We start from the raw sequence: 14,790 nt of genomic DNA, 5'->3' as shown, positions 1-14,790 counted from the left end.
TGCTGGGCAGTTAGGAGAATCAAACTGCTGTGGCAGTAATTCTACCAAACTAGAGATTATTAATTAATAATAACTTTAAAATAAATACCACAGGTGGACTTGAGCGGTGAAAACAACAGTCGATGTTTATTGAGCACTCACCATGTGCCAGGCGCTGCTTCATGCACTTCGTGTGTAACTGACGCATTTAATTCTAACAAGCCCCATGAGATCAGTGCCCCTGCCTTCGGCTCCCAGAGACGGAGACACTGAGGCCGAGGTGTGAAGTTGAGTGGCTCGGGGTTGCGCCGTAAGTGGTGGAAGCAGGCCTCAGGCCCAGGGCCAGCCCCTGCCTCCCAGGCCGCGGCCCCGTGAGAGCTGGCTGCTCGGGGGGCCTTTTCAGAATGGAGGCTCTTTCGAGCACAGAGGAGGGACCCTCTTCTCTCCTACTGCAGATTTTTGACTGTCCCCGGCTGAAGTTTTCTGAGATTCCCCAGCGCCTCACAGCCCTTCTGCTGCCTCCTGACCCAATTGTCATCAACCACGTCATCAGGTGAGCCCCCCCCCCCACCGCTCCTCAGAGCTGGGAGTCACTGTGGTGGTCCTGCCCCCCGCCCCGCTCTCTCCCTCTGCCCACCCCCCGCCTGCCTGCCAGCATCAGGCTTCGGGGGCCCTTGGCCTCCATTGGGGCAGCACGGACGCCAAGGGCTGGCCTTCCCTGGCAGTGTGGACCCATCGGACCAGAAGAAGACGGCATGCTACGACATTGACGTGGAGGTGGAGGAGCCCCTGAAGGGACAGATGAGCAGCTTCCTGCTGTCCACGGCCAACCAGCAGGAGATCAGCGCTCTGGACAGTAAGGTGGGGCCGGAGCCCGGCGCTGCAACGGGACGGTGACCCGACAGTGACACACGTGCAGACGCAACAGGACAAGGACGTGGGAGAGGAAGGGGAGGGGGCCCTGCCCTCGTGACTCGCAACTCCTCCCGTGCCCCCTTCCCGGGGACTGCCCTTCCAGGGGACAGCAGCGAGCCCCCCCCACGCTTCTCCCACCTCAGCCTGGCCAGGTGAGAGCACATGTCTTTTCTACCTGTAGATCCACGAGACGATTGAGTCCATCAACCAGCTCAAGATCCAGAGGGACTTCATGCTGAGCTTCTCCAGAGACCCCAAGGGCTACATCCAGGACCTCCTCCGCTCCCAGAGCCGGGACCTCAAGGTGAAGGGGGCCTCGGGGAGCGCTGGGTAGGAGACAAGCATGCCGGGGAGACAGTGAACATCGTGCGGGGGTGTTCAGGTTTGGGGCTGACCCCGCTGCCCCCTCCCAGGTGATGACAGACGTGGCGGGCAACCCCGAGGAGGAGCGCCGGGCTGAGTTCTACCACCAGCCTTGGTCCCAGGAGGCCGTCAGCCGCTACTTCTACTGCAAGGTGTGGGCCCCCCCCTGCACCTCCGGCTCCCTGCTCACCCCGAGAAACCTCCTACCCTCCCCCTTGCCACGTGGAGCCGTCCCTGCTCCCAGATGCTCCTCCAGGCGGGTGGGGCCGTCCTGTCACTCACCAGGACTCACCAGTCACTCACCTGCACCTGCTCTCCTTTCTCTACAGATCCAGCAGCGCAGGCAGGAGCTGGAGCAGTCACTGGTCGTACGCAACACCTAGGTGCGCTGGGGACGCGTGCCGCTGGGGGCCTACCGGCCCTGCCCCGGCCCGTCCCCTCGGGCCTGGCCATCATCCCCCCCCCCCCAACGCCTTGTTGGCGAGGCAGGGGCTGGATTAAAGGTCATTTACCTGATAACAGCCGTGTGGTCATTGGCAACTGGGGTGGGAGGAGGAGGAGGGGGCGGGGAGAGGGCAGTGGGTCCCTCCGGGAAGCTCCCCACCCCCTCCCTCAGTCTTCTCACTCTCATTTTTCCTAGACCTAAAAACAGTTTGGCAGAAGACATTTTTAATAACATTTCTTATTAAAAAAAAAATACACCAGTGAGCTCTCCCATCTGTCCATGCATCTTGCCTGGCCTTCCTGGGCAGGGGCCAGCAGGGGCTGTGTGTGGAGGTGCGGGGCCCCGGGCACGCTAGGTGCTGTTGGCCTGCTCCTGCTCGAATAGGGCCATGGCCAGCTGTGCGCGGCCCCCCAGCCCCTCCAGGTTGCTGAGGCGGCAGCGGTGGTAGAGTTCCTCACTGAGCCGAGGGCTACAGTCCCGCAGGGAGAACTTCTGCACCAGCCCTGGCTCCACGGCCCGGAAAAGGTGGAGCCCTGAGAACCGGAGGAAAACATCCATCACCTCCAGCCCCTCCAGGGCTTCCTCCTCTTCCTGGCCTGCCAGTTCAGCGGCTAGCCGGGCTCGGGCCGCCAGGTAGTCAGCGTTGTAGAAGCAGCCCTCTGCCGAAGCCTGCCGGTCAAACCTGCCCCCTCCGGCAGCCCCCCGGGCAGGGTCCGCACCAGGAGGGGACGGGGGATCGGGGCCGGCCCCGGGGGGTCCCGGGGGTGGTCTCTGTGGTGCCAGGGCAGGGTTGAACTCCTGGAAGTGGACCGGGAAGAAGGCCTGCCAGCCAGAGATGGCGTTCATGCGGCAGCGGTTGAGGACCTCGGGTCCCGGCCTGGTCCACACGGTAGCGAGGAAGAAGAGTGTGTCCACGGGGTGCTTCTTGGAGACCACGTCCATGAGCCGCACCTGGGAAGGCGCCTCCGCTCGCACGGCGAGCCAGGCCAGCCTCGTCCCGGGGTACCGTCGTTCCAGCTCGGCCGCTGCAGCCTTCACCCCGAGGAATGGGTCTGGGGCCCCTCGGCCCCCTTCCCTCGGCCCATAGACTAGCAACAAGGTGAGTAAGGCGTGCTCTCGTGGCTCCAGGACCCCGGCCGCAAAGGCCTCCAGGAACGCAGGGGCCGCGGTGGCTTCGGCGGCCGGCAGCGGCAGGACCAGCTGCACACGCGTGGCCTCAGTGACGTAGGGCATGGGGAGGATCTCCACGCGGCTCAGCGGCCGCAGCAGGCTGACCCTGCGCGCCAGCGCCCGCCGGTGCCCCCGCTGCGTCACGGCCTCCAGCAGAAGGTCCAGCGTGTACTCCATGCCCCGCGCTGGGTCGAAGCGCCGGTAGCCGTTGAGCAGCCGCTGCTTCTGGAAGCGCAGGCGGGGCTGGTAGCGCCGGTTCAGCTGCTCCAGGGCCGTCTCCACCGCGTCGCCCACATCTGCCCTGCTCGCCCCTTGCAGGGGACACTTGGGGGCCCCATCCACGCAGGAGAAGGTGTGCTGCTCTGTGAAGTAGTCCCAGCCCAGCACCTCAAAACGAGAGTGCGGCGTGAAGGGGGCCGGGAGCCCGAGAGGCCAGCTCAGCCCCGCCTCCCCCTCAGGGGTCAGCGCGGTCAGGTTCCGGATCTGAGCCTAGGGCGGGAGGGACACCCCGTTAGTGCCTGGAGAGGGAGTCGGGACCCCAACCCGCTCCAGCATCCTGGGTTCTGAGGTCTGTCCTGACTCCATCAACATTCAGTGAGGCCTGACACTGAACGGCCTGTACTGGACAGCATGTCTGTAAGGGGTACACGGACCCACCATCCGCACACAGCTGCTGTGGGGAGTAGAACAGGGTGGGCAGAGTGCTGCTGTGGAGGGTAGAGGACCCTAACGTCTGGGGCTCGGCGGCCTTTCTCTTCCTCACTCACAGGACTCATGCTCTCTTCACAGAATGAGACCTTTGTTTTCACCTGGATCCCACCTTAGACAACCCTGTTATCAACTAGAGACTTCTTCTACCTTCTGCCCTTGGGCATTTTAAGGACAGTGCTAGAAGTCCAGGGACTGCGGGGTTTCGGCCTCCTCGGTGGAGAGGCACTACTGGGGAGGAGAGAAGCCCTTCTGGTGCCAAGCCCGCTCCTCGGAGCTCTCCTGCAGACCCTTTCAAGTGCACCAACACTGCCGGGAGCTTTCACCCAGAGCACCCAGAGCTCCTTCTCCCTGGGGTGCTTTTCACTGAAGTTCGGTCGGTACAGTCAGCCTCCTTCTGCCTCGCCCTGCCTCCCCTCTTGCTCATCCGTGGGCCCCCGGCTCACCTGCAGCTGTTCTATCTCACTGTAGGCCCGCTCCAGCTCCAGAGCACTGAAGCGCTTGTGGAGCCGATACATGAGGGTTCCCTCGGAGACAGGGTGCACCGCGAAGGCACTCAGGAAAGCTGAGCTCCTCTCCGTCTCGGGGTCCCTATTTTTGGCCAGTTCAAACGAGCGATACTGCTGCCCCTGGAGGACCATGAGACCAATCAGTGCCACACAGGGAGGAACTACCTGGCCTGACTACCCTCGACTGCCCTTGGTGCTCACCCCTGAGACTGCCACTGCCGCCGAGGCGGGGAGGGCATAGGAGCTCATTCTGGGGTCCCCTCAACCTTCGCCTTACTCTCACACCGGATTTGGGAAAAGAGCACTCGCTAGGCAACTAGGATGACTTCGTCCCCCAAAGAATCCCGCTGTTTCTCAAAAGAACGAAAGCCGAGAGCCAGCAGAGACTGCCAAGACTGCGGTCGGGGAGGAGGGCCCCTCTGGGATTGTCCCCTCTTCTCCAACCAACAGGGAGGCTCGCGGGCCACCCTCCTCCTCCAGGAGAGTGGTCGCGTCTAGGGCTCTCCCAGGTCACTGGAGACCACCAAGTGTCGGGGGGGAGGGCAGAGGGCGAGGGGCCAGATGGGAGGAGACTGGTGAGGAAGGGACACCTTTCAGGCTTGCTCAGAGGGTCCTTGACAAGACGCCACTTTTGATGGGTTCAGGGATCTAAGACTGCCAAAGGTGGGCAAGGGAGAGCGAGAGGGGCGACTGGGGCTGGGGAGGGCACAACGACCACCCCAGGAGCTGCTGGGAAAGAGCCAGCAGCCCCCCACTTCGAGACCAGCCGCTGGGTCCCTGCTAATTTGTCAGGGATGGGGACTAGCTTGAAAGGGCTGTCACCTGATGTTGCGAGACACAGCCGATGCCCAGAGAGTCAATGAGGCAGCGGCCGAGCCACTCGTCAGGACGGGCACTGAGAATGTCTCCGCGGCAGCCATCCAGATGTGGCCGCAGCCGAAGCAGGAGGCTCCGCGACAACAGGTAGCCAAAGCCCCCGTGGCAGTACCGGGCCTGCTCGCCAGCGCCGATGAACTCCTCCGCCCGGCCCAGGTACAGGTCCTGGTTGATGCTGAGGTGGCCGGCCAGGGCCGCCAGGCGGGGGGCCTGCACGTACGTGTCATCCTGCATGATGAAGAACCAGTCGTAGTCGGCCCCGAAGTGCGTGTGAAGATGGCGCAGAGTCTCGGACATGAGCCAGGCTGGCCGTTCGTCCCCGTGTGACACCACCTGCATCCCTGCTGGGGTCCGGGCCCCTCGCTGCCCAGTGAAGTAGAGCAACCGGGGGAAGTGGTGGGCCACCGTGCGGTTCACAGCCACAGCCAGAGTGGACAGCGTGGCCCGGGAGGTCAGGACAGCTACGAGCAACCGCTCGCGAGAGCCCAGCTCCGTCTGGATGTACCGAGTCCTGCGGGGAGACCAGCATGCCAGGATCAACTCCCTAATCTTTGGGAACCCAGCGTGTCTAGTGTATACCTCCCCCCGGGAATTAGTGAGTCAGAGCTGAGAAAAGAGAAGGGGGAGACCTCCTCCGCAACACTAATGAGCTACTGGAGAGAGCATTCACTGAGTAGCTGACACTGGAACTGATCTTGGGGCGAGGTGGACCCAGGATGGATTAGATGGATTAGATGCAGCTCCTGCTCTACTGAAGAACATCCAACCACTAAGTTAACACCAATCGGTGAGGCTTTCTCAGGCCTGAGGAGGAGGAAAAAAACTGGAACCATGATGGCAAACAAGGCAGAGAACTGCTTCAGGAAGGCTAACAACGATTACCAGTGATCATGGATGGGACTCGGAGGCAAGGACTCGGAGCAGCCCTGAAGTGGGGTGTGGGGATGACGCACACATGCACGTTAACTCTCACCTGAGCACCTTCTTGTAGGGCTTGTTGGGATCCCTGTAGTAGGGGACAATCCGGGGTTTGAAGTCTTCATCGCTTTGGTCAAGCTGAGTTCTTGAGTCTAGACTCTGTGGCCCTCCAGCTTCCCCCACGGCCTCTACGCAGGGATCGTCCCCCTCCCCCTGGATCCAGGACACCCGCAAGAGGCTCAGGCTGCACCCCAGAGACAGCCCTAGGATGAGGGGCAGTGCCGGTCGCAGCAGAGCCAACACTGAGCTCAGTCGCATGGTGGTGGGCCCTGCCATGTGGGTGCCCCGGAGGGCACAGCCTCAGGGATCAATCAGTGACCAATGGGCTCTTTCAACAAGGGAGCCTGGGGCCAATGAAGTCAACGAGAGAACAAGGTTGTGTTTGCTTCTGGGCCCAAGATCCCCAAGAAACTCCTGCCTTGTCTTCCGTTGTCAAGGTGCTGATTCTAACCCTCAAACGGTAATAGATATTAGAATCAATTTCACCCACTAACGGTGGGTCCTATAGTCTGAAGAGGAAGAAGCAAGACTCAGTCCTGCCAAACCTAACTCCCAAAGAAGGACTAAATACATCTGGGGACAGGATCTAAGCAGAGAGATGGCAGTAACTGATAAAGCTGGGGTTAGGGAAAAGCACATTGGCCATCAAAACACCAGCGCCCAGCTAAAGGAACCCAACTCCACAGGCCTTTCCCAAAGAGCATATGGGAGGGGCATACATCTCACTCACTTACTGAAGGGGCTGCCGACCCCGGGCAGTCACAGAGATGGAGCCCAGGCCTTCCTACTCTCTTCACCCGTGTTAAGGAAACACTCGGGCCAGAGTAACCCCTCCTCCTGGCAGTCAGGAGCGGTCAGGAGCCACTAGTACAGCGCACAGACGTTCTGCCCCACCTAATGAGGTGGAGGGATGTGGTGACTCAGCACGGACGACAGCCTCTCAGAGGAACACAAAGGCTGATAGAGCTGCTGGGCAGGGGATTCTTCCCTGAATCCCCGGTGCTGAGAGCCCGAGGCCGTCCACCATCCTCCGAGAAGAGATAGGGGGCCGGTGACAAGCCACTTCGGCTGTTGTCAAGAGCGATTCGGTGGCTGCCTTTCCCAGGGCCCCAGGCACCCGAAGCAAAGCGAGAGGAAGACAAGCAGCTGGCGCGGGCGGACGGATGCTCGGTTATCAAGCCCAGCAACTCCCCGCCCTCGTTTCCCTCTCAGCCGTCACAGACCAGCTCCAGGCCTAAGAAAGGCGGCCCAGAGCGAGCTTGGGCCGTTCGTCTCACAGCAAAAATAAGAACTGGCTGCGTCACGGGTTGTCAGAGGAAGGGGGGACAGGGAGGCTCCGTTCGGGCGACTGGGGAAGAGGAGGGCAAAGACCCCGCTCTCAGGCTCGACTGGGCGGCGGACACCGAGGGGACACCCCGGGGGCCCGCCGAGGGAGGCCCCTGCGGCCGGGCCAGGGGCGACGGCGGGCCGATATAAGGGGCGGCCGCCGGCCGGGATATGGCCGGTCCCGGGGAGCTCCGGGGGACGAGGACGTGGAGCTGGGGCCGGAGCTGGGGTCGCTCCTCTGGAGCGACGCCCCCTTGCAGGGTTGTGGGGAAGGACGCGAAGGGGAGAACAGACCCCAGGGCTCCGCCGAAGCGCCGGCTCCGCCACCGCAGCCGCTGCCACCTCACAGCCCGGCCCACTCCTTCCTCTTCCGCTCGCTGTCAGTCCCCGTCTCTATGGTGACCGCATCCGGCCGCTCGCTCCGCCGCCGCCCTCTCTATGGTCGTCCCGCCCTCCCTCTGCGCCGCCTGCGGGCCGGGGTGGGTGACGTCCTCCTCCCGCCCGCCCTCCGTCCTCCTCCCGCCCGCCCTCCGTCCTCCTCCCGCCCGCCCTCCGTCCTCCTCCCGCCCGCCCTCCGTCCTCCTCCCGCCCGCCCTCCGTCCTCCTCCCTCCTCCCGCCCGCCCTCCGTCCTCCTCCTCCCTCCGCCCCCCTCCGCCCCCCTCCGCCCCCCTCCGCCCCCCTCCGCCCCCCTCCGCCCCCCTCCGCCCCCCTCCGCCCCCCTCCGCCCTCCTCCGCCCCCCTCCGCCCTCCTCCGCCCCCCTCCGCCCTCCTCCGCCCTCCTCCGCCCTCCTCCGCCCGGAGCCGGCGCGCTTTCCGCAGCCCCTAATGCGAGTGGACCCAGCCTGAATGCAAAGGTGACCCAGATCTTCAACCTCGACTCCCTTCTACCCTAGGAAAAAACTCTTCTCCCTTCGATGAACGCGTTTCTACCTCCTTGGGCTACTGCTCCCAGCGGGCTTCCCGAACCCCATCACCTACTCAAGTTATTTCAGAAATATTTGTTGTTTGCCTACTAAATTCCAGACCCGTGGTCGAAGAGGTGGGCATGGTCCCTGCCCTCAATTGGAGACGGGTATTAAACACACATTGACAAAAAATAAAAATAAACATTTAAGTTTAGGTCGAAATTACAAACTGTCCGAAGTACCATTGCAGAAAAGTAAAGACTCCAGCGGAGAAATGTGGCAGGAAGAATTAGACTGAGGATTTGGGAATGCTGCGATCCAAAATTCAGTACGTTACCCGGGCAGAAAGAGGAAAGAGGAAGACATTGGCCAGGAGAACTGGGAAGGCCAGAGCAGCTAAGGCTGGTGAGTGAGGGGACAGCAGATCAAGGGAGGCTGGAAGGCAGGTGGGCCTTCAAGCAACTAAGGTAGGTTCACACCCAGGATGGCACAATCCTAGGGGGCAATTTGGAAATGCATGAAGACAAAGAATTGAGGGGAGAATGCTACATGTACATTGCAAGATTGTATCGCACTAGAATTGTTCTACACAGCTTTCAAATGTCCTACCCAACATTCATTTTAGAGGGGAAAAAAATGATTAAAATCATGTGCTTTTTGAGTCTGTGTTTTATATGTAACAATTAAGTAATTTTGCAGGGTTGTAACCTGTGCTGAATTTTCAAAGAATGTAACTATCATGTAAATGGAAGCCTGTACTTCAGTTTTGTCCTGGAATGTACTTGTTACCATTTTGTAACAAGTGAGTGACTAAAGATGTTTTCCAGCATACCAAAATAACTTTTCTTGTAAAGGATTTCCTTTTCCTTCATCTGTTATCATTACACTGTAATTTTTTGAAATTTTATGTGTGTAATTTGGTTGTCACAATTGAACTCGGTTTCAAAAGAGGAAAAGAGGTGTTACTTGAAAAGTTCCTAATTAATAGAGAACATTGGGGCTGGTAGAGTCATGAACCCATTCTAGGAGGCACGTGGGATGAAACACAGCAGCACCCTGCCGCTTTACTGTATTTTGGTCTTCCTCTCAGATTGACTGCAATTTGATCTCCCCTCAACAACTGGCACATGGTAGGTGGTAAATGGCTTTTAGGTTCCAGACCAGCATTGTCCATTATAAATATAATGTGAGCCGTATATGTAAATTTTAAATATTCTGGGGCTATGCTCTGTTTAGTTGCTCAGTCATATCCGACTCTTTGCGGCCCCTTGGACTGTAGCCCACTAGGCTCCTCTGTCCGTGGACTTTCCCAGGCAAGAATACTGGAGTGGGTTGCCATTTCCTACTAGGACTGGGATTGCTGGATCATATGGCAACTGTAATTTTAGTTTTTTAAGGAACCTCCTTACTGTTCTCCAAAGGAGCCGCAACGGTTTACATTCCTACCAACACTGTAGGAGGGTTCCCTTTTTTCCACACCCTCTCCAGAGTTTATTTGTAGATTTTTTTGATGATGGCCATTCCGATAGGTGTGAAGTGATACTTCATTGTATCATTTCTCTAATAATTAGTGATGTTAAACATCTTTTCATGTGGCCACATTTCTTTTAAAAAAAGCAAAAAGAAACAGGTGAAATTAATTTTAATATTTTATATTAAATATATCCCAAATATTAACATTTGAACACGTTCAGTTGCTCAGTCATGTCCAACTCTTTGCGACCCCATGGACTGCAGCACGCCACACTTCCCTGTCCTTTACCATCTGGAGCTGGCTCAGACTCATGTTCATTGAGTTGGTGATGCCATCCAACCATCTCGTCTTCTTTTCCCCTACGCCTCCTGCCTTCAATCTTTCCCAGCATCAGGGTCTTTCCCAGTGAGGCAGCTCTTCCCATCAGGCGGCCAAAGTATTGGAGCTTCAGCTTCAGCATCAGTCCTTCCAATGAATATTTAGGATTGATTTCCTTTAGGATTGACTGGTTTGATCTCCTTTCTGTCCAAGGGACGCTCAAGAGTCTTTTCTAGCACCACAGTTTGAAGGCATCAAGTCTTTGGCACTCAGCTCTCACATCCATGTGTGGTCCAGCTCTCACATCCATACATGACTACTGGAAAAACCGCAGCTTTGACTAGATGGACCTTTGTTGGCAAAGTAATATCTCTGCTTTTTAATATGCTGTCTAGGTTGGTCATACATAGCTTTTCTTCCAAGGAGAAGAAACTTCATGGCTGCAGTCATCATCTGCAGTGGTTTTGGAGCCCAAGAAAATAAAGTCTCTCACTGTTTCCATTGTTTCCCCATCTATTTGCCATGAAGTGATGGGATCGGATGCCATGATCTTAGTTTTTTGAATGTTGAGTTTTAAGCCAGCTTTTTCACTCTCCTCTTTCACTTTCATCAAGAGAGAGGCTCTTTAGTTCCTTTTCACTTCCTGCCATAAGGGTGGTATCATCTGCATATCTGAGGTTATTGATATTTCTCCCAGCAGTCTTGATTCCTGCTTGTGTTTCATCCAGTCTGGCATTTCCCATGATATACTCTGCATATAGAGTAATCAATATAAAAATTGAGATATTTTAGTCTTTTTCCTATCCACACGCAATCTTCAAAATCACCCCCACCTCATGCATATTTCACATTTACAGTATTTCTCAGTTCAGACTAGCCACATTTCTTTTTTTTTTTTTCAGACTAGCCACATTTCAAGGGCTCCATAGCCACATCTGGCTAGAGGCTACCTCATTGAACAGCAAAGTTTGAGACCTTTCTCAGTTGCTAAGTTTCTAGGTAATTCTGGATGAAACATTTTCTCCTTTGGGTCTCAGTTTCTTTGTATTTTAAATGAAGAGGCTGGACACTGCTTCCTGTTCCAGCACTGACCTTTGGTGATTTTCATATTTAGCCAGGCCTTTCCTCCTCTGATCTCACTCCCTCTTATTTCTCCATTTCTTTTCATTTCAAATCCTAAAAGATGATGCTGTTTAAGTGCTGCACTCAATATGCCAGCAAATTTGGAAAACTCAGCAGTGGTCACAGGACTGGAAAAGGTCAGTTTTTATTCCAATCCCAAAGAAAGGCAATGCCAGACAATGTTCAAACTGCCACAATTGCAGTCATCTCACATGCTAGCACAGTAATGCTCAAAATTCTCCAAGCCAGGCTTCAACAGTACGTAAACTGAGAACTTCCAGATGTTCAAGCTGGATTTTAAAAAGGCAGAGGTACCAGACATCAAACTGCCAACATCCGTTGGATCATCAAAAAAGCAAAAGAGTTCCAAGAAAACATCTACTTCTGTTTTATTGACTATGCCAAAGCCTTTGACTGTGTGGATTACGACAAACTGTGGAAAATTCCTAAAGAGATGGGCATACCAGACCACCTGACCTGCCTCTTGAGAAATCTGTATGCAGGTCAAGAAGCAACAGTTAGAACTGGAGATGGAACAACTGACTGGTTCCAAACTGGGAAAAGAGTACATCAAGGCTGTATATTGTCACCCTGCTTATTTAACTTATAGGCAGAGTACATCATGCGAAATGCTGGACTGGATGAAGCACAAGTGAAAAGGAACTAAAGAGCCTCTCTCTTGATGAAAGTGAAAGAGGAGAGTGAAAAAGCTGGCTTAAAACTCAACATTCAAAAAACTAAGATCATGGCATCCGGTCCCATCACTTCATGGCAAATAAATGGGAAAACAATGGAACCAGTGAGAGACTTTATTTTCTTGGGCTCCAAAACCACTGCAGGTGGTGACTGCAGCCATGAAGTTTCTTCTCCTTGGAAGAAAAGCTATGACCAACCTGAACAGCATATTAAAAAGCAGAGACATTACTTTGGCGACAAAGGTCTGTATCATCAAAACTATGGTTTTTCCAGTAGTCATGTATGGATGTGAGAGTTGGACCATAAAGAAGGCTGAGTGCCAAAGACTTGATGCCTGTAAATCGTGGCATTGGAAAAGACTCTTGAGAATCCCTTGGACAGAAAGGAGATCAAACCAGTCAATCCTAAAGGAAATCAATCCTAAATATTCATTAGAAGGACTGATGCTGAAGCTGAAGCTCCAATACTTTGGCCACCTGATGGAAAGAGCTACCTCACTGGAAAAGGCCCTGATGCTGGGAAAGACTGAGGGCAGGAGGAGAAGGAACGAAAGAGGATGAGATGGTTGCACGTTGGACACGACTGAGCGACTGAACAGAACTGAACTTTCCCTTCATGCCCAGGTCTGTCCCCTGCAAGAGACCTAAACCCTGGATGAGAATGGCAAAACTTCTAACTTGTCTAGGCCACTCTTACTGTGCTGGAGGAGACTTTGCCCAGCAACTGTTTATTTATGGGAAATCATGGACGTGATTGGTTGGTCTGCAGGTAGATTCAGAGAAGTAACTCGTTAGTCCCTGCCATCCCAAGTCACTTTACAGAGCTGGAGTGGTTCCCAGTACCAGAAGATTTGAGCTTCAAACACTGGTACTGTTTCCTACCAGCAGTGTCATTTTTTCAATAGCGCTGTGCCCTTATTTCCAATCTGTAAAATGGTATTAATACCCACTTTAGAGTCTGTTGGGGGAATTAAATGTGATGGCATAAATGAAGGAGTATAATTAATTTTAGTTCTCTGTAACCTGAAACCAGGCATTTTAATGAGGCTGGGAGAGGCAGGCATATTATAGACCTCCCGGGAGGCTAGGTGCTTGCATGAGTAATTTTATGTGAACCACAAGCATATACAACTTCCTTGTTTCATAAAGGGCACTGCCAGCAGTTAACTACTGTCTGTATATCTCTACCTAGAACAATGCTTTTGCCCACATGGCACATATTACCTACATGTCATGATCTGTTTCCTTTCAAATTTTCCATCTTGTTGGTTGAAAAAAAAATGCACAATGTGAGAGTTGTGAGTTAAGTTTTATTTGGGGGCCTAATGAGGACTATAGCCCAGGAGACAGCCTCTCAGATAGCTCTGAGAAACTACTCTGAAGAAGTAAGGGAGGTGAGTATACATATGATTGGTAGAGGGGGTATGTGCAGTCAAGCACACATTTTGGCAGAAGGCTGTTTCTGGCCACAAAGACCAGATGTCTCTACTTTTATAGACATGAGAAGATGCAAGAAATTGGGCTCATAAAATCTTCCCCAGAAAATACCTGAAGGTCTGTTTTGTCAACTTTCCCCAGAGCACAGAGTGCCTCATTCCTGATCTCTGTCCTGAACTCTTTTCAAGGTGTGTGGATGGTCCATGACTGCAATAGCTAGTGACCTCATCGTTCTAAAACTGGATGGTGAGCAATAACTTTTAGTTGGCATTCTTAACTGTGAGCTCCGTGAGACCAGGGAATGACGTACCACCATTGCAACTCTACTATCTAGCTCTGAGTCACACGTTGGTGGGGGTTAGTCTACGAAAAGACATGCTCAAAGGCAAGAGGTGTGAAATGGCATGGCTTACCTCAGAAACGCAAGTAATTAGATTCTACTGGAGCATCAAGTTTGAGAAGGAAAACTAATTCTATGAGGAAGTGAAGTGAGCTTACTTTTCTAAAGGGTCGGGGGGGGGGGGTCTACTTTCGGATCAGGTGCTTCGTTTAAAGTCGAGGAGCAAACTGAAATTTACAGTTTCCAGTGGCGGAAATAACAGCTTCCTCTGCTCCCTATAGCCGTGTCCCTGTGGGAGGCACTGCTGATCAGATACCTGGAGAAGTATTTGATAGTCTATACATTTAGGATTTGCTTATCGCAGGCTATGAGAAGTCTGTGAGGGGTTCTAAACCATGAAAAGTAACGAGGGAGAAGGAAAAAAAACAACAACAACGGGCAAGTGACGTTATAAAGGTAAACTCCGAAGTCTTGATTTTCACTTCAGGGCTCTTTCCACCAAACTTACTGGCTTTGGATGGAAACTTAACAAGTTCTGCAGTGGGTAGACAGAGCAGCGACGATTCAGGAACAACGCTCGGCACCGTCTAAAGTTTGGTTAACACTGGACCAGCCTCTAAAGCTTCGGTTTCACGGAACGAGGACGCCTTTCCTTCAAGGAGGGATAATTCTGTTCTTCGCATCCTCTTGGAAGCGATGAGCGTTTTCGTTGCCCTCTCTCACCGGTCGGCTCACCCTTCCTCTTCCTCCTCCTCCTCCCCGTCCCCGTCCCCCCACCCCCGCCATTGTTTCACCCCACTGCTGCCTGACGCCTGCTGGGAAGTGTAGTCGCTCGCCCTGCTGTCTGAGCCGGTTTGGCGGCCCTGATGAAACCGGTAGCTCCGCATAACCTCTCAGCTATTCCAGAGGCGGGGGAGCCAGGGATGGCCCAGCTGCTCTTCTGCGGAGCAAAACTGGGACTTGCCGCTTCCGGCGCCCGACGCGGACCGCTAGCAGAGAAAGCTCTGAGACTCTAGTCCCCCTCAGCCGCGCGCATCGTGATGACGTCACGCCGGCCCGCGAGGCCCCTGGGATCCGCGGTAGTTCTCGAGGAGCGGGTCTCAGGTTCAGCAGCAGTGGCCGAAGGACGACATTTCCCAGGAGTCTGCGCGGCGGCGCGACGAGAGCCGCGCGAGGCCGTGATTGGCTGGTGAGCCGGCCGCACGCGGAGGAGCTCAAGGAGCCGCTCT

The 14,790-nt window shown here is 54.8% G+C and overlaps 2 protein-coding genes across 23 annotated transcripts in view; one reads left to right on the top strand and one right to left on the bottom strand.

The window, feature by feature from the left end:
• Positions 1–1,776, top strand: part of SMARCD3 (SWI/SNF related BAF chromatin remodeling complex subunit D3) — a 33,074-nt gene extending 31,298 nt beyond the window's left edge. For all 7 annotated transcript variants that reach the window (XM_081533473.1, XM_081533471.1, XM_081533470.1 and 4 more), the window contains 5 exons: positions 435–532; positions 705–840; positions 1,076–1,198; positions 1,308–1,409; positions 1,587–1,776. In XM_081533473.1, the coding sequence (XP_081389599.1) occupies positions 435–532; positions 705–840; positions 1,076–1,198; positions 1,308–1,409; positions 1,587–1,640 (513 nt within the window). In that variant the 3' untranslated portion in view covers positions 1,641–1,776. The remainder of the gene's footprint in view (positions 1–434; positions 533–704; positions 841–1,075; positions 1,199–1,307; positions 1,410–1,586) is intronic.
• A 133-nt stretch (positions 1,777–1,909) lies between these two features.
• CHPF2 (chondroitin polymerizing factor 2) lies at positions 1,910–7,637 on the bottom strand. Of its 16 annotated transcripts, none has more exons than XM_081533457.1 (6): positions 7,564–7,637; positions 6,674–6,837; positions 5,939–6,146; positions 4,912–5,476; positions 4,027–4,209; positions 1,910–3,361 (listed from the first exon to the last, which is right to left on the bottom strand). In XM_081533457.1, the coding sequence occupies exons 4-6, from the start codon at positions 5,302–5,304 to the stop codon at positions 2,054–2,056; spliced, it is 1,884 nt and encodes a 627-aa protein (XP_081389583.1). In that variant the 5' UTR covers positions 5,305–5,476; positions 5,939–6,146; positions 6,674–6,837; positions 7,564–7,637; the 3' UTR covers positions 1,910–2,053. The 16 variants fall into 16 exon arrangements, with proteins under 16 accessions (XP_081389583.1, XP_081389588.1, XP_081389591.1 ...); XM_081533462.1 differs by having other exon boundaries at positions 5,939–6,096; XM_081533465.1 differs by having other exon boundaries at positions 5,939–5,971.
• Positions 7,638–14,790: the final 7,153 nt, after the last annotated feature.

The sequence above is a fragment of the Giraffa tippelskirchi genome, chromosome 10 (genome assembly GCF_054371585.1).
Source record: "Giraffa tippelskirchi isolate mGirTip1 chromosome 10, T2T-mGirTip1v1.2.pri, whole genome shotgun sequence".
NCBI classification, from domain to species: Eukaryota; Metazoa; Chordata; class Mammalia; order Artiodactyla; family Giraffidae; genus Giraffa; species Giraffa tippelskirchi.
Note: the sequence above shows the minus strand (reverse complement) of the source record. Positions and strands in the feature narration are given on the sequence as shown.

Bases quoted from the DNA above. Each gene is read 5' to 3' on its own strand.
- CHPF2 (XM_081533453.1), bottom strand. From the start codon at position 6,219: ATGGCAGGGCCCACCACCATGCGACTGAGCTCAGTGTTGGCTCTGCTG. The intron at 5,477-5,938 runs GTGAGAGTTAAC...GTCTCCCCGCAG, and splicing joins CCCTACAAGAAGGTGCTCAG to GACTCGGTACATCCAGACGG. The intron at 4,210-4,911 runs GTGACAGCCCTT...ATGGTCCTCCAG, and splicing joins GCTGTGTCTCGCAACATCAG to GGGCAGCAGTATCGCTCGTT.